This window comes from Felis catus, chromosome D4 (genome assembly GCF_018350175.1).
Source record: "Felis catus isolate Fca126 chromosome D4, F.catus_Fca126_mat1.0, whole genome shotgun sequence".
NCBI lineage: Eukaryota > Metazoa > Chordata > Mammalia > Carnivora > Felidae > Felis > Felis catus.
The window spans coordinates 89418922-89437495 of record NC_058380.1 but is presented as its reverse complement, the minus strand read 5'-3'; the positions used below and the strand labels follow the sequence as shown (position 1 = coordinate 89437495).

General features: G+C 53.1%; 1 protein-coding gene across 15 annotated transcripts in view; it reads left to right on the top strand.

The window, feature by feature from the left end:
• Positions 1–18574, top strand: part of RAPGEF1 (Rap guanine nucleotide exchange factor 1) — a 132076-nt gene that overhangs the window by 29077 nt on the left and 84425 nt on the right. Inside the window, exon 1 of one of the 15 annotated variants that reach the window (XM_011288361.4) lies at positions 16610–16664. The exons of the other annotated variants lie outside the window; for them this stretch is intronic. Coding sequence (XP_011286663.1) covers positions 16625–16664 — 40 coding nt within the window. The 5' untranslated portion in view covers positions 16610–16624. Of the gene's footprint in view, positions 1–16609; positions 16665–18574 lie in introns of those variants that run through there. 15 annotated transcript variants of the gene reach the window in all.

Sequence of the window (18574 nt, the reverse complement as noted above, 5' to 3'; positions counted from 1 at the left end):
AGGTCGTTCGCCAGTTACAAAAAAAAAAAATTCAAATTTTCAGGTCAGAAGAAGACTGAAATATCATCTTCTAGCTGCTTCACCTTTATAATCGGAATTACTTAGCTGAGCCCTCTGGTTTCTAGTCCACCACACACACATTCGGGGCTTTATTGACAAAAATAGTCCTTCCCATCACTACAGGAATGAGAAGATAGATGATGGAGGTTTGAAGAACCTGGCACTGTTGAACACAGAAGCCTTAAATAGCCTTCCTTGACTGTCAAATGGGACAGTGTACTAAAAAAAGCCTCCATTTTCTATAGTCGTTCATTCATTGATTGATGGATGTTTATTCACTCAACAAATATTTATTGAGTGGGACCTGTGTCGGGCACTGTTTTGGACACAGGGATGCCCAATGAAAAAATAGGACCTCACTGCCCCCTGGATTTTATGGTGTATATATAAATAAGTGAAATCCATTGTATAGAGAAGGCAGGGAGGGGGATAGGAAGTCCAAGGCTGGGGTGGTCGTCAGCGAGGAGGACTGTGAGCGAGGGGCACTCGGCAGCAAGGTGTGGAAGTTGCCGCTGAGCGGGAGCACTCCAGCAGGAGTCACTGGTGCAGAGGGCCTGAGAGGGAGGGAGCACAGGCCTGATGAGGAAGACCATGGGGCAGGCATGGCTGGAGTAGACCATGGACTCTAGAGAGTGATGAGACGTGCAGCCAGGGAGTAGCACATTATGTAGGGCCGTGGAGGTGATTCTACGGAGCCTGAAGGGAGAGCCCATGGGATTCGCTGACCGTCTGAGCATCTGTCCCTTGTAAACGGAGGAGGGCCAACGGAGCAGATCGGGGGTAGCGGTGGAGACTGGGAGCTGTGTTTCGTGCAGTTGGAGAGGAGTTTGAGTTGAGTTCGAGACGGCTTTTAGAGATCTCGAGGGGGATGGCCCTTCAGCAGTCGGCTGTAAGATCTGGAGTTCAGGAAAGCCGAGGCCTCGAGTCTTTGACATAAAGACGGTGTTTGAAGCTGTGAGACTAGATGAGATTACCACGGAAGCGAGTGAGAGAAGGGGGGGGGGGGCCTGGACTGGGGAGCCTGCAGCACTCCAGCACTCGGAGGGCGAGGAGAAGAGAGAGACCCGCTAGTAAGGTAGGAGGAAGTGTGATAGGAAGGAGGGAGCACGGGGCGTGGGTCATGCTACTTGGAGTGAAATCAGCCAGGTCACACGGGGACTGGGACTTGCCTGCGCTGGTCCCTGGGAACCTTGACACGAGGTTTCGGTGCCTCGTTGGGTGCAAAGGGGGCTTAGAAGAGAACGGGCAGAGAGGACTGAGACACTGAGCATGGTCGATTCTCTGAGGGGTTTTGCTTCAGGGGGGAGCCAAGGCACGGCGGTAGTTGATGAACGCGGTGGGGCCAAGGGAAAGCTTTGTTTAAAAAGGGAAGAAGAAGGGCACGATTGGATGCTGGTGGGGAAGACCCGTGGGCAAGGAAGGTCTGACTGACGGAGAGAGTCGCCGCACAGGGGAGAAGCCTGCTGCTTACCGAGCTCTGTTCTCGCACGTGGTCGGCCCCGACACGCCGCCCCGGCACTTGGTGACTCTGGAAACGACAGCTGGCTATCTGTCTAGTTCGTGGTCCTGCAGGTGGCACTGTGCGCTGGGGTCCCTCGTGTGTCTGGCCAGCTGCCGGGAGGGCTCGCGTCTGGACCTCTGGCGGGCTGGCGGGCGGGGCGGCTCACCTGGCATCTGGCAGGTTTCCTAGGAGCGAGGCGTGCAGGGGCTGAGGCCCAGGTTGGAACTGGCACGGCGTCACCACCAGCTCTTGTCGCTGGTGGAGGCAAGTCCGAAGGCCAGTCGGGATTCACAGAGAAGGCAGAGGGGCCCCACCTCTCGATGGGAGGTGCCCAAAGCCACCTTGCCGGGAGGTGTGGACAGCAGGTAGGGCACACTCGGGCCCCTGTGAGCCAAGCATGACTTCTGTGTGGTGGGTGGGATCATCTTCATTTCACAGATGGGGAGACGGCTCCGGTGAGGGTCCCGTGACTTGTTCAAGACCACACCGCCGCCAAGTGGCAGGGTTGGGGCCCAGACCGTCATCTGTGGTCGCTGTGATGGCAGAGCCCCTTCTCTGTCCAGCCTTGCTGATGGCGTTGCTGTCCGAGAGCTGACTGCAGGGTCAAGTCCTCTTTTTCGTGTTAGGCAAGGGAATGATATTTCTGTCAATGATCATTATCTCCTAATAGAACGGACCGAGGGCGGTGATTGTCTTACGCGGTATACGTGTTTACCGTGTGGAGATTAGACAGCTGTACTTATTAGACTCCCGTTGAGGACACGGCGGTGTGTGTAATTAGGTCTTCTGTTGACAGAAACTCACGTCTCCACTCCCAGCTGGACCCTCAGTGCCTCTGACAGTCTTTCCTCTTCTCCCGGGTCAGCTGACTCTCCTGTTCTTGTAGCAGCCTGTCCACACGGTCATCACCGTCTGCGAGGCTTCCTTCAAACCCCCTTTGCCTCCAGGCCTCCTGACATGATGTCTGCCTTTATCCCTGCCTATTTCTGTCCTTGACACTGGGACTCCTGCCTCTAGTCCAGGGTTAACCCCCTCTGCTCAGGTCTCCTCCTCCCTCCAGAACATGTCATAATCAACATCTGTCTCCTCAACCAGCTGGATTTCAGGCTCTCCAAGAGCAGACTGCAAACAGTGGAAAAAACAGCATCAGCGTCAGGAAACTTCGGCCCTGCCGCTGGCTTTATCGCCTTGGGCAAGTCATTTTCCCTCAGGTTCATGAATCCGAGGTGAGCAGACCACTCAGGGAGAACAGTGTCTGCTCGTGTCCCCATCGGAAACCGTTGGCCTAGAGTGCAGTTCTGTGCGCAGCGGGCTCCCCGTGTGTGTCTGACGGCCGTGCAGCAAGCCAGAGTCCCCCCAGTCCAGTGTCAGAGCAGCTGCCTCCCACTCAGTGCACTGGGAAGGCAGCTGGAGAGATGGCTGGTCTGGGTGCTGGTTGCACCGTCTCGGAAGAGATGATACTTGCTTTGAAAGCAAACCACAGTGAAGATAATTTTTAAAAGCTCTCTTTGGGTCGAGAGAGCAGATAATGAGTAATTAGATGAAATCGAGCACTTCAAGTCTCTCTAACCTTGCCTATGGGGAGCCCGGGAGCTTTGCCCTTCTTTAAAGTCCCTGGTGAGGATCCGATCGAGCTGGGTAGGAAGCAGGGCGTCTGTCTGTCTGTCTGCTGTGCTCGCCGCAAGCTCACGACGACGCAGAGGCATGGGACTCCAGACGCACAGTCGCACGGTCGGTCTTTACTCTTAGACCCCTTGCAGTAAGAGTAGATAGTCCTGCAACTTATTTATCGTGTAACCTTGGGGAAGTTACTTAATTTCTGTCAGCTTCTATTTGCTTGTCTGTAAAAGGAAGGCAACTAGTAACACGTAGCTGACAGAGCATGAGGAGGAGTGAATGAGGGAGTGTTTGGCCTAGAGCTGGCCCTCAGCACATCTCTGGTGTGGCTGCAGTTACTACATAAAAGTCATGTCTTGCTTATGTTGTAAGTCATTTGTTGAAGATTTCTCATACTTTCACGATTACTCTCTACTTCGAAGATGCATCCTCGTATTTTTTAGTCATTCGTTCCCTGAGTTTGTATTTATCAAGCTCCTACTTATGGGCCAGGTACCGTTGATTATTTTCTTCCTGCTCAGGTACATTTCTTAGTGGTTGACATTATAATACCCAGAACTGCGGTTTGCTGAGCACCTACGTCAGTAGAATCGTTTACCTGCGGGTTAGTTTCAGAAATCAGGGCATAAAGGGAACGTGGCATATCGTCAGGATTACTCCTGAACCCCCTTAAATCTGTAATAACATCAGGGGCCATCAAACTCTTTCTGCAGAGAGCCGTATACTAAACACTGGCTTTGCAGGCCACATGTACTTCATTTTCTTTTGTACAGCCCTCAGCTCTGAGCCTTTCAGAAGCAGGCCGTGGTCTACACGAACAGCCCCTGGTGTTCTGTTGGCCATCTTGGAGGCTGGCTGTTCCCACAGCCTCCAAGATGGCCCCGTGTTCCCTGCCCCTTGGTATCCACAAGCCCAGACGTAGTACCCTCCCGCGTTGTCCCGGGCTGGTCGTGTGACCGCTGCAGGGGTGCCTGGAGGTGGGTTCTGACTGTGGCGGGGGGAGGGGGAGGGTTCTGCCTCCTTGCCACCAGGGATCCTCTGCTCTGGGGAAGGAGGAGAGGCCCGTGGGGCGAGGCCCTGAGGCCCTCTGCTAACAGCATGGGGGTGGGGGGCCGGTGAGCTTGGACACCGCTCCTCCAGCCCTGGCCAAGACCTGAGCTGCAGCTTTGTCAGAGACCCTGAGCCGGGCCCCCTGGCTCATTTAAATCATCCTGTCTGTGGGTGATTATGAAATCCTCGGCAGTGAAAAGGGAACAGGGAGGAGGCCTAAGGAATGCCTGCTTGCCTGCCGAGTCCAGTCAATTCCTCCTTAGTAGTAGCATCCGTACCGGTTAACTGTGTCACCACGTCTGTTCATGGGTGGGATGGTTACCTGCGAGTAGCCCAGCTCTCCTGGGTGGGCGAGACACGGACGTACTCCTCTTCATCACCACAGCTCCCGCCAGGGTCCGTACTGAGGGCTCAACGTCTGCTCTGCTCTGACCGGCTCCCAAGCCCTTCTAGGCTGTCACTGGTACGTGCCACGGCACTCCGCTCGGCACAGCAGTGCCCTTGCCCCCCGTGGAGAACTTGTGCCTCCCCCACTCGGTTGCTCTAGATGGCCTTGCTCTTTTTCAGGTTTGCCCACAGGACCTTCTGTACTTAATGGCTCTTCCCTGGGCAGCTGGCCATTGACCTGTGTCGTGTGGCCTGCCTTGGAAAGATGAGCTGGGCCGCTTGGTTCTGGCTCAGGAATTTGACCCAGGAGTTAGGCCGTCTGATCACTGGTGGGCATTTGAGCTAAAGAGTCTTACGGAATTGGAGGCAGGCGAGCGTGACGTGCTCCCCAAGCATGAGTGGTGGTAGCTGAGAAGAGGCGCAGTCACGCGTGTGTTTAATGGATATTGATTTGAGCACCTGCTGGGTGCTGGGCATTGTTTTAGTCACTTAGGTTACAGACCTCCATCCTCGTGGAACGTAGGTTTCCAGCGGGGGCAAGTGGACAGCGGCCAATAAACACCATCCACCAGTGGGCTACGAAGACTGTGAGGAGATCAGTGCCATGGGAAGCGGAATGAGGGGCGTCAGGGGTCCCAGGCCTGGGGGGTTAGACTGCAGAGTTTACTAGGGCACACAGGGTGGCCTCATGGGGAAAGGGAGATGCGTCTCACGGAGGAGGACAGGGCGTGGGCCAAGCAGACGTCTGAGGGACGAGCCTTGCAGGCAGGGAGACCAGGTAGGCGTGTTCCGGGAACAGTGAGGACGCTGGCATGACTGGCATGGAGACGGCGACGTCTTGTTAGGCTCCGAGGACCATCGCCAGGGCTTTGGCTTTTGTCCCGAGAGAAGTGTGGAGCCGCTGCAGAGTCGAGAGCAGAGCAGTGAGATCGTCTGAGGTAGGTGTTCGTACGATCACGGTGTCGTGTATGTAGGGGGAATGAAGGGGAGCTAGAGCAGAGGCAGAGGTCCCTGCGAGCGGCTGGTGCAGCGGCCCAGGGTGGTGCCCTGCAGGTGCTGGCAAATGCTTGGGTCTGGACATGCCTGCCAGACTAGAGCCGAAGGATTTTCTGGCCGCTTGGATGAGGGTCGTAGGGGAAAGAGAGGAGTCAAGGATGACCCCAAGGCTTTGGGCCTAGGCAGCTACCTATGAGGACGGAGTTCAGATGCCATCCGTTCAGATGGCGGAGGCTGTGAAGGAAGACTGGAGCTCAGTCAGAAGTGCGTTCTAGACATCCCAGTGGAAGTAGCGAGGGGACATCTGGACTGTAAGTCTGGCAAGGAGGAAGATCTGGACTGGAGGTATAAATTGAGGAGTCTTGGTGTAGGGAATGTGTTTAAAGCTGTAGGAGCAAGCGGGCTCCCTACGGGAGTGAGCCTCAGTGGAGAATGACGGCAGGTGCAGGGGGACAGAAAGCAGCGGGAGGTGGGGAGGGCAAGTTCTCAGGGCTGCCTTCTTTACCCTTGTCTGCCCTTCCCGACGGCGGGGTGTTCAGCTTTTCTAGGGTTCCCAGGGTCTCCTTGCATTCCGATTTACCTTAAGCCTTTCTTTTCACTTGAACGCGTTCACTGGGTTTCTGTTCCTTGCTAAAGAACCGTGGCCAAAATGGCATCATTCCCATTTACAGGTGGGAGATGGGTTTAGGGGTTAACCTTACTCAGGGTTATGCCAAGTGGCCTCACTGGAACTGGCATCCACCCCCCTCTGGCTCCGAAGCTTGTGCAAAGCGCATCCGTATCCCATTGCCCTTCAGCGGTCTCGGGCCTCAGTGCAGTGAAAGGAACTGGAGCGCGGAGTGGGTAGTCAGTTTGTTCGTTAATTTCTTTTTTTTTCATTTTCTGTCGGTAAATATCTCAGCGCCTGCTCTGTGTCAGATGCTTTCAGGCACAGATCTTTCTGAACCTGAGTTCCTCGCCTGAACCACAGAACACACAGTTATTTGAGTGATGATTTTCTCAGATAATCCAGGGATGGTCCAGAGCTGGTGTCATTCTAGACGCAGAGAGAATTTATTACATCCAGTAGATGCCGTAGGGTCTTAGGCTTCATTCTTTCCCGTTATTCTGTTTAGCTGAGGAAGGTGGAAACCCAGATAGCCCCCAGGTAGGTTCATAATTGTGGACTGATAACTCCTGATAGCCACTACGGAAGGATCAGAGTGAGATCTGAAGGGCTAAGTCAGAGTTATCTATTATCTAGATGGAGTGAGGTGGACCTGTGTGTGTGTGTGTGTGTGTGTGTGTAGTTGGGGGGGAGCATTGTCTACATGAGGAAACAACGTGTAAAGGTCCTGAAACAAAGGGGTGGGGCGGAGAGAGGAGCCCTCAGTGGAAGAGGAGATGGAGCCTTCAGTTTAAGAGCATCAGCAAGCTGAAAAGTCATCAAGTGTTTTAGGTGGTGTATGCGTGTTTGTGAAAGATTGAGAATGGAGATCAGAATGGTGCCGTGAGGGCCGCAGGAGGGGACTTGGCAGCTGACTGAGCCATCCCAGCAGATGATGCAGTACGGACGGGGTGACAGAAGTGGGGAGATTCGCTGGCCTTTGGAGGCTGAAGGGGCAGGACTTGCTAACGGTGGGATCTGGAGAATAACAGACAGGAAGTGGGGCAGGGACGGCAGTGAGATTCCTGGTGTGTGTTAATGGGCTCTCACCATTCACTGAGATAAGAGGTGTGGGAGGAAACCCATTTATTTGGCTTAAATATAAACAGTGAATTATGGTCCTCTTAGGGCTTTTTCTATTTTTGTTAACCATGGGAGCAAAACTATTAGTTATAGGTGTTTGCAGGTTGAAGTTCTTTTTTTTTTTTTTTTTAATGTTTATTTATTTTTGAGAGAGAAATGCACAGAGGGTGAGGAGGGGAGGGGCAGAGAGAGAGGGAGACACAGAATCGGAAGCAGACTCCAGGCTCCGAGCCATCAGCACAGAGCCCGACGTGGGGCTCGAACTCACGAACCACGAGATCATGACCTGAGCCGAAGTCGGACGCTTACCTGACTGAGCCACCCAGGCGCCCCAGTTCTTGAAGTTCCTGTGGAATTTGGGAGGCTGTTAAAGGGACAGTGCTCCAAGCCCATCTTGAGAGACCCTCCCTTTGCCTGGCAAGGCATCTTTTCTTTTTTAAAAAAAATTTTTTTTTTCAACGTTTATTTATTTTTGGGACAGAGAGAGACAGAGCATGAACGGGGGAGGGGCAGAGAGAGAGGGAGACACAGAATCGGAAACAGGCTCCAGGCTCCGAGCCATCAGCCCAGAGCCCGACGCGGGGCTCGAACTCACGGACCGCGAGATCGTGACCTGGCTGAAGTCGGACGCTTAACCGACTGCGCCACCCAGGCGCCCCAACAAGACATCTTTTCTGCGCAGCTCTGCTCAGGGAGATAACTGTGCACGTCCTGACCTTCACGAGGGGCAAGAGACCCGGCTGTGGCTCACTTTTATTTCTTTTCATGGGCAGTTGGGCTCCTAATGAGAACGTTTTCCATTAGGAGGTCCCAGGAAGCCTCTATTCACGAGTGACTCACATGATTTATCGGAACAACTGTGTCAACTGTGCTCACGTGGGTAGCCAACACTTGCCACAAGCAGCCATCAGGGTGTCGCTGTCTGGTGATGGGGACCCGTGATGGTGGCGTACCAAGGTTGACAAGTTGGTTTTCTATTAATATGAAAACTAACTTCTTTTAAGGCATGTGGGTGGAGACCCCTTAGATGGATGGCATGAAGGGAGGGAAGGCAGGATCCCCACGTGGCATTAAGTATTTGCCAACTACATTTGAACTTGGCATCCTCAGCTCCGTCCCAGGATCTGGGCGCACTCAGTTCTAACAAGGACCACCGGGAGCTGGTTGTACAAATGGGCTGATATCCTTCCATGTATCTTCTCTGCTTCTTCCAATTAAGAAAAATCGGGGTTCCTGGGTGGCTCAGTCGGTTAAGCATCCGACTTCGGCTGAGGTCATGATCTCACAGTTTGTGGGTTCGAGCCCCACGTTGGGCTCTGTGCTGACAGCTTGGAGCCTGGAGCCTGCTTCGGATTCTAGGTCTCCCTGTCTGTCTGCCCCTCCCTCCTTCTCTCTGTCTCTGTCTCTCTCTATTAAAAAAAATAAACCACAACAACAACAAAAAGCTGAGGTCCAGGGTGCCTTGGTGGCTTAGTTGGTTGGGCATCCAGTTCGACTCAGGTCATGATCTAGCAGTTCGTGGGTTCAAGCCCCACGTTGAACTCTGTGCTGCTGGAGCAGAGCCTGCTTGGGATTCTCTCTCTCTGTCTCTCCCCTGCTTGTGCTCTCTCTCTCTCCATCTCCCTCAAGATAAATAAACTGGAGGGAGAGAGGGAGAGAGAGAGGGAAAGAAGGAAAGAAGGAAGGAAAAGGCTGAGGACCACCTTACACTTTTTTCTTGAGACATTTTTAAAAATGAAACCTAAGGGAAACATACTCAAGCGAGAATGAGCATTTGGGGAGGGGTGAAGAGAATTCCCTGTGTAAGTTACTTGATTGGCCACTACAAAATTATTGATTATTTGAATCCATCACTTGGTTTTGTCTTCTCAGAGTTTCCAGTTTTGTTGTAAAGCCGGTGGCCAGCAGTTTGATTTAACATGTTAAACAAAGTCCAGATGTGTAAATGAGGATGTAACTGGCTTTATTGAACATTCATGAATTGGGCATCGCCCCATCTAGCAAGCAGGAAGGAGCCTGGAGGGCCTGTATAAAATGGGAGGCTTTGATCGGCAGAAGTAGGGCGGGACAGGGCAGCTCCTATCAAAAGAAAAGAAAGGATTGTTTCTGGCTAGGTCACCTTCCTTTGGCTGGAGGGTGGGGAATCTATCACGCAGATCACCTTTCCAGTGTGATCAGGAAATTCCAGATTGATCGACTAATGGTCACATTCCTGATGTTAAATCCTGATTTGCCATGGTTTTGAACCTTTTGAACAGTTGAAATGTTCAGCTTATCTTGTATCTTCCTTTTCACCAGAACCCCACCTGTAGTTTAACTAATTATATTCTGCCTGTGCAATTACATTTAAGTGCCAAGAATGAAGAGTACCTGGGGGCTGAGAAAAGCGTGTGATGGGACCTAATCTTTTACTTCATTCAGCAGATACTAACGGGGACTTTCTGTGTACCCAGCACAATGCTGGGCAATGGGGACGTAGCAATGAGCAAAATAGACCAAGCCGGGCCTCTCACTGCCTAGTGGGAAAGAGAGGCGGTAAACTTAACCTGCAGGACACTGACGTGCTCGCGGGGTCTCTGACCTAGTTACCAACCCTAGTTACCAACTCTAGCTACCAGGTCAAGGAAGGTCTCCCGGAGAAAGGTATTCAAGCAGAAGGAGCCGAGCGTATTCTAGATGGTCTGGATGGGACTTCACGTGGATTCCAGCACTAACGTTGACAGTTCTTTGTGTCGCTGCCCCGTTGTATCGTGCGTGGGGTTGCGTTTTATCCAGACAGAAGGACTGGGTTTGAAGAAGGCCTTGTACACAAGGCCACAATTGTGTATGGTCAGAATTACCCTTGAAAATAAATCCAGTGTTAGTTATCCTTTCAGCATTGAAAGGGAATGCTGTCTCTTTAGAGCAGGGGCCAGTACTCCCTCCTTCTCCCCCAGGGCCAAATCCACGTGGCTCCCTGTTTTCACAAATAAAGGTCCATCTGAGCACAGCCCGTTTATTGACCAATCATATGTGCTGCTTTCTCACTAAAGTGACAGAGTTGAGTAGTTTAACAAAGACTGTATGCCCCACAGAGCTGAAGCTATTTACTCTCTTGCCCTTTAAAGAAAATGTTTGCTGACTCCTCCTTTGAGCGAATGTAGGGCTTAGTTTTATATTTAAGCACCATGTTCTAAAAAGAAAATTGCTATCTTTAACACCAGAATCCTATTAGTGAGGTGAGATGTTCACACCACAGAAGGCAGGAAAGATCTGAGGACTCAGTCATGGCCCCTCTCTTGTGTCACTCTCACTTGGGTTCTTATGCTTAGTAACGGAAGAGAGAGTGATTTGCCTAAAATATTTACCCTGCTCCCTCTCCCTTCCTTCCTCCCCCTTCTGCCTCTCTGTTTTTTCAAGTGCACGTAATTGGGTTGATCTGAGGTTAATGGAGTCCATCATACACTCGTGTACCTCAGACGTGGCGGCTGGCAAGGAAAAGCGCGGGGAGACCTGATATGCAGGTGGCGTGGTTCTACCCAGAAGCTAAAACGACGTCGCAGTGATTTCGGTGGAGAAGCGTGGTGAGAACCGGCCTGCAGCTGTCCCCACTGTTCCCGTCGTACCTGGTGATGCGGGCTCCAGAGTCCACTGTCTCTGGGCTCGACCAGTATCGTTCATCTGTTTGCAGGTTGTAGTTTCGTTTGCATCGAATTACAGATTTGATTTGATTTGATGGTTGTAAAGAAACAGCAAGTCACGTGGCGGATAGAGTTCAGGACGGCCCTCAGCGTCACTGTCTCCTCGTGTTCACGCCTTTGTCGAATCCTTGAGAGTGGACCGGCCTGTGAATGGGCCCAAGGCGATGGGCTGTCCCTCCCCTACTAATGTGCTAGCACGCTCCGGAGACGTTGTCGCTTGCATTAGAGAAGTAAGAGGCTCCGTGTGGCAGGGAGCTGAGGGCAGCCTTCAGCCTACAACCAGCAAGAAGCCAGAGCCCTTAGCCTTAAAGCTGCAAGGAAATTAATTCTGCCAGGTACGTGAGGGAACTTGGACACAGACCCTTCCCTGGTTAAGCCTCCAGACGAGACCTCGGCCCTGCCAGCACCTTGACCGCAGCCTTGCGGAGAACCCATCTAAATGCCCATGATCAGACCCTGACCCGCAGAAAGTGTGACGTATGGGGCACACCTGCGTGTGTCTTAGTCGGTTGAGCATCTGACTCTTGATTTGGGCTCAGGTCATGATCCCAGGGTCATGGGATCAGCCCCACATCGGGCTTCTCACGGAGCATGGAGCCTGCTTAAGATTCTCTCTCTCCCCCACACCCCACCCCTCTTCCCCGCTCCTGTACGCTCTTTCTAAAAAAAATACAAAGAGTGACATAATAAATGTGCATGTTTTTTGTTACACAACAATAGAAAACTAATACAAACGACAAAAAGTTTACCCCGGTTTTTATTGGTTCATATTAACATTATAAAAATGCAAGCTAATTCTGGGAATCTGTAATAGGTTCTCCCCCCGCCCCCCTCGAAAGTTGTCCTTAGGGCACCTGGGTGGCTCCATAGGTTAAGTGCCTGACTGGCTCAGGTCATGATCTCACAGTTTATAGCTTCTAGCCCCGCATTGGGCTCTGTGCTGACAGTGTGGAGCCTGCTTGGGATTCTGTGTGTGTGTCTCTCTCTCTGCCCCTACCCCACTTGTGCTCGGTTTCTCTCCCTCTCTCTCTTTCTCTCAAAACAAAAATTAAAACATCTTAAAAAGTCCCCAAATTTTGGGTCACTTGACAAAATTGGAATATGAATGGTGGCTTAGATAAAAAGTATTGTCTCAATGTTAAATTTCCTGATGGTGATGACTGTGCTGTAGTGATATAAAAGAATATCCATATTCATAGGAAGCACTCACTGAAAAACTCCAGGGGACACACCATGGTATGTGTGAAACTCACTCTCAAGTGGCTCAGAAAACAGCGTATATGTATTGAAAGTATGTATGCGTGTGTGCGTGTGCGTGTTTCAACCCCTGCTTGTTAAGAGTTCAGAGAACATCTGGAAGGTCTTTCCTCTTAGGGCAGGGCATTTTACCGTTTGCCTTTCCTCTCTGTATACCTCCTGAAGCAGGACGGACTGCTGAAAATGTCACGACGTAGGACCCCGTCTGATGTGGTTACTTGTGTAAGAAAGCTTCATCCTCAGGCCTTTGCTCCTTTACGACTCACAACAGCCCTTCGTGGCGGGTGCTGTCGCGTGTCTCGCTTTTGCTGAGGAGGCCGTGAAAGTCCCGTCCCAGGTTTCGGAGCCAGTTAGCGGGGAGCCGGGCCCGACTGCAGGTGGGACCCGGAGGCCTGTGCCTGAAGGCTGCCACAGAACGTCACCCCAGGGGCGCTCTTCCCACTGCTCCCCTTCCAGAAACTGCCCCCCCCCCCCCCGGGAAAGCGGCCAAACTACAAACACGACGCTGGGCCCGCACGGTCTGCCTTCCGTGGGGGGCATCAGGTCACGGCCCCGGGGAGCCTGTAGGCCTTCGGTCCCTGTCGCGTCCTGCCGGTGAGTCCACAGGTGGCCCCTGCGGTCGTTTCTGTGGTCCCGACGAGGTGTTGCCAGGGGGTGCCCCGCGGGCGGCCGCGGAGGGGGCCCCGGTGGTGGTTCACCCGAGTGCGTGGAGGACGGGGCCTGTTCTTGTGCGCGTCCTCCCGGAAGTCGGCCTCAGCTGCCGCGGGGGTGGCACCTGGGGACGTTTGCCACCTCTCCTGCATACGGCTGGGCTGCCCGCGTGCCCCCTTCTGTGAGCGTCGAGGGCCCATTTTGGCCTCTCCTGGAGCGTCAGTGCGGGGGTGGGGGTGGGGGGAGGCCTTCTTCCAGCACTCGGGCCGTCGGACAGCAGCGCTCTCGTTCACCCGGTTCTGCCTGTGACGCGTCCGTGAGCTGAGGAATTCCTGACTCTAGATCGGCCGTGAGCCTGCTGGTCCGTTTTGTCCAGCCCTTCTAGACCCTCTCTAGACTGCCCTTCTAGACCTTCTCCGGTTTTCCTCCTAAAAAGCTGGCGAGGTGGGACCACCGCACCTGCAGCCTCCCTGTGTAATCTTGGCTGCCTGACTGAATGTTGAGTTCTTCTAAGACAGATTCCCTGGAGAGGACGAGGGCTCCTGGCTCTCCTCCCCCAGACCCCCCACCTGGCCCCAGCGTGTGGCTGCCTCCAGGGGAGCTGTTGGATCCCTCCGGCTTTCTCCTGCGCCCTGAGGCAGGAGTGTTCTCCATCCCTGTGGGGTGCAGAGCCTCAGGCCGAAGTCATCCGCTCTGACCACACTGAGCGTTAGCCTCAGATCTCAGTGTTGATGTGACCAACATCTCACTTTTGCCGAGAATAGGTGGGGAAAACCCCTGTTTCCATTAGTTCTTTAAGGGTTATTTCTGTGTTAACCTGGAGCCCCGGAAAACAACAGACGGGACTGTATTAATAATTGGGATTCCCTAAGAAATGTATCCACAAATACAAAGTTCTTGGGCTATTGAATTTTTTAATGGAGAGCAAATATTAAGTGGCTATTTGAAGAACATTTTAGATCATGTAAAGTTTTGTGTTGTTGTTTTGTTTTGTTTTTTTTTTTGAGAGAGGGCATGCAAGTGATCACACGTGAGCAGGAGAAACGGTGGGGGAGGAGGGGAAGCAGGGAGAGAGAGGGAGAAAGAGAATCTCAAGCAGGCTCTGTGCTGTCAGCTCAGAGCGCAACTCGGGGCTCCATCTCACAACCCTCGAAATCCTGACATGAGCCGAAATCGAGAGTTGGACGCTTAACCAGCTGAGTCACTGAGGTGCCCCAAACATTGTGGATCGGTGTAAAACCAAGATTGAAGGCGCAGTTCACAGTGTTACTTTACATCCCCCTAAAATTTCTTCTGGAATGTCACACCAGGAAAAGTTTTCCCTCTTCTCTTGAGTTCATATATTTTCTTTGGATGCTCAAAATTAACCCATTTGTTTACCTTTTTACCTTCACTGCTAGGAAACTTAGAGCCACACTGCCAAGGCTCAGTCACGGTAACTCTTGTGTTCTAATCTTCTGGGTCTGTTCTCTTTTAAACTCTCTTATTTGTTTTGTGTTTAGTACTGCCTAAATAAATACCTTCAGCCAGGGGGAGAATTGCTTTGTAACTTTGCGCACAGTTTGTAACTTTGTAACAGTTCTGTGGTTTGCTTTGACCCTGCTTCTGGGTAGAAGCAGCAGCTGTGTGTTATGTTAATTATTAGGCGTATGTTTTAACTAATGTAGAAAAGAGCTTGTTGACCTGTGCGCAGGGTGAGGACTCCGATGTCAGCTTCTACCCAGAAGTCAAACCCCATGATATCATTTTGATTGAGGAGAATTTTGTTCTGCCCGAGACTGAACTTGGGGGTCTGGTACAGACCAAAGACGTCTGCAGTGAGTGTTAATGACTGACTGTAGGAGCTGGGCCACTTGTCTGCCTTCTGGCCGTGTTTCCTTTGCCCTCCTTGGTCACTGGACGGAGGGGAGAGGAGGAAAACTCTTGGCAGATGCTTTTATTTTAGCAGGACCCCTAGGCCAGTCGGAGGAAGCTAATTTTAGTTCCATTTTTAAAGTTAAGGTAGGTCTTTCCTCTTAGGGTAGAGTGTCTTAGCTTTTGTTTTTGCTTTTGCATTTCCTGTGTATACCTCCGGAAGCAAAATGGACTGCTAAAAATGTCACTTAGTGTTTTATTTTGTGCCTAGAATAACATTCAAGACTTGCGAGCCCCGTGAGTCACTGAAACAGTTTTAGGAGAAAAGAAGTGTTGTCTGTGCTATTCTGTATTTCCTTCTAGAGATTTTCCGGTTGATTTTGTGTACTTATTTTAATTGGACATACCTCATCTATTTCTTTCATCAGTAGCAATATAATAACATTTTATTGGCTGGCGCTTTGCATGCCTCCTTGTGGGCTGAATACCTTGTTTATAAAGGCACAGTACATCTTGTAGGAAGACCGTGGATAGAGAGGAAAGTGGCTGGAAGGTACAGTCGCGCTCCTTATGCAGCGGCCAACTAGCGGACAAGCTTTGTACGCATCCGTCATCATTAGACCTTACACGTGTGCCCGTCATGGTGGCCTTGGGTTTGTGCCAGTGTCTGTCTGGCACGCTGTAGACCCTTTCCGTTGCTGGGTAAATGAAGTCAGTAGCAATACAGGTGGGGAAAAGTCCAAGAAAGATGGTTTTATAAAGCAAACTAAGTAGGGAAATCAGCTAGGCCAGTGGGGCTCAGACCCCGTGTGTGTCAAAATCACCCGGAGGGCTCCCGAAAGTGGGTGGCTGGGCCCCACCCCCAGAGCTTCTGGTGCAGTGGGGGTGGCGCGGGGCCCCGGAGATTGCACTTCTGACCACGTCGTGGGTGAGGCTGCTGTTGCTGCTGGTGGTTCATCACCACACTTTGAGAACCACTCATGTAGGCTTATGACGAGGAAAGAGGCTCGGAGAAATTGTGCTCGGCCTCATTGACAAAACCATTTAGTGGCAGAACTGATGCGAAAAGCCGGCCTCCCACTTCCTGACTTCCCGGAGAGAGAAATGTTCCCTGATGTCCCTAAATGGGCAAACTGCCATGATGTGACCACATGCCCTAGTGCCTTTCTTGGGATTTAGTCCCAGGTAAGTGACAACTTTGGGAGAGGACAAGAGGTGTTGTTACAGATACTCGTTAGCCCTGCAGACAACGTGCCCTGTCCCAGCTGCCCATTTGTGACCAGACGGCATCCACCACCCATCGAAGGAGGTGGTTTGTTCAGAAGCCGGTTAGTCCTCTGAGGCCTCTTGACCCTCCTGGAGGTCTGAGCACGGCCCTCGTGCTTGGTCGGCTGTGGATGGGACAGGGTCTCGGGGGGAAGCCGGCCAGCTACGCGGGTGGTTGCCGTGCAGCACGGAGGCGCTAAGGTTGGGGTGGAGGGGCACTTTGGACAGCCCCCTGGGGCCCGCCTCATGGCCCTTCTCCACTTCCTCTGGGTGAGATGACGAATCCGATGGGCAAGCAGGCTCGAGCAGAGGCTGTTGGGTTTGGACACAAGGAGCTTATTGTAGGCGTTTCCTGCTCACGCTTCTCTCTTTCATTTCCCGCCCTTTGTATGCACCGTCACTGGTCACCCTGGCGCCACCGTCCCCCCCCCCCCACACTCGTCCCTGTGACACTTAAGACACTTGAATGTCACGATGAGTCACAGTGAGCAGAGTCTGAGTGCAGGCGGGTTCCCGAGCGCCGTGTAACTTTTGGCCTCATTATCCTCTCTGAGCCTTAGTTTCCTCGTCTGTGGAATGGCCGTTGAGATCACGCGTGCCTGTCAGGGCCGGCACGGTAAGTGCTCAGTGAATCACGGCTGTTTTAAGGAGAGCGCGGACTGGACCAGGCTGGATTGTGGGCAGTGCTTGACTAACACGTGCCTTCAGTGGCCCCTTCCCTGCACTTCGTGGTCTCTGTCGGTGTCGGGACGGCGCCCGCACGTTTGGGTTTTGCCTTAGCGTGCAGGGAGTTCGCTGTGTCTCAGCATCTCGGGTGAAGGGCCTTGTTGAGAGGAGTGGGGCTCCAGGGCACTGTGCTGTCACCCTGCGGGCAGCATGTTTCCACTGTGAACTGAGCTGTCCTCCCGGCCATGGAGCCCCCGGTGCTCGTCACCCGCTGTAGAGTGTGCTTCGCGGCGTGGGGAGGCCGGAGGCCCGCCCTCCTGGACCCAGCAGCTCGCCCCTGCCTGGCCCCGCTGGCCCTGCTCCCTCTCGCCACTCCCTCCCTCTGCCGTACTGACCAGGTCTCCCGATTCACCTTGGCCCTGCTGGCCCAGGGCCTTCCCAGCATGCTCCTCCCTCTGCCAGAAACACTTTTCCTCGGTCCACACGCCCGGCCCTCCGCACACACACTACAGAAAATGAAAACCTGGCCAACTGCAGCGAGTCTTTCAGGCTCCAGTTTAGGCCGGTTTCCTTGCGGGGTCCAGGGCGGAAGATGGCTTTAGGGCACCCATCCCCGCCTTACTCCCCCCCCACCCAAGTTCTGCTGGCACCCGATCCCCGTCCCGGGCTGCCTCTGGGGGCGTGCAGCCCGCGGTCCATGCACTCAGCGCTCTCGCAGTTGGGTTACGGGGCCTCGGCCCACTCGGTCGCAGTCGAGCTTGCGGGGGTTTGTGCAGGTCTCTCTTCCCCGTCCCTCCTGAGTGTCCATGCCGCGACTGCCTGACACGCTGCGCACTGGGCACTGCGCATCAGAGGCTTGAAAAGCGCCCTGAGCCGTGTTGCCCCCGACGATCATGCTCCCCATCCTCTCCAGGGTTCCTTCCTCACCCAAGAGGAGAGAGGGACCGTCGCAGGCTCTTCCTCGGCATGGCGCCAGCTCAGACTGGACTTTGTTTACGGGGAGCCTTCTTCCCTCGGGGCCATGCGGGGGGCCCCCCTAACCTGGGCAGGCGGGGGCAGTGTCAAGGGGCACGACCGTCACCAGACGATGTCGTCAGAGGGTTCACACTTCTCCAGGCTCTGCCGTGCCTTGTGCCACGCGTGGCTGCTGCCCTCAAAGGGAGAAGAAATTCCTCCCGAGCGGAGTATGGAGCTCCAGATTTCTTTGTACCTGGGGGAGAAGCCCAAGTGGGGGCCTCTCATATTTGGGGAATGGGCCCAGGGTCAGCCGTATAGCACAGAGATAGGAGCTCTGTTTTATCAGGCGGTCTTCTTTGGGTAAGACATCGGAATTAAAAAAAAAATTTTTTTTTAGCATTTATTTATTTTTGAGACAGAGACAGAGCATGAACGGGGGAGGATCAGAGAGAGAGGGAGACACAGAATCCAAAGCAGGCTCCGGGCTCTGGGCTGTCAGCACAGAGCCCGATGTGGGGCTTGAACTCACGGAGTGCGAGATTATGACCTGAGCCGAAGTCGGACGCTTAACCGATTGAGCCACCCGGGCGCCCCTGGATAAGAGATCGAAATTTAAAAATTTTTTTTTCAACGTTTATTTATTTTTGGGACAGAGAGAGACAGAGCATGAACGGGGGAGGGGCAGAGAGAGAGGGAGACACAGAATCGGAAACAGGCTCCAGGCTCCGAGCCATCAGCCCAGAGCCTGACGCGGGGCTTGAACTCACGGACCGCGAGATCGTGACCTGGCTGAAGTCGGACGCTTAACCCATTGAGCCACCCGGGCGCCCCTGGGTAAGAGGTCGGAATTTTAAAGCCAAACAGTGCTTCAGTAGATTGGACAGAAGAGGCAGCCAATTTGAG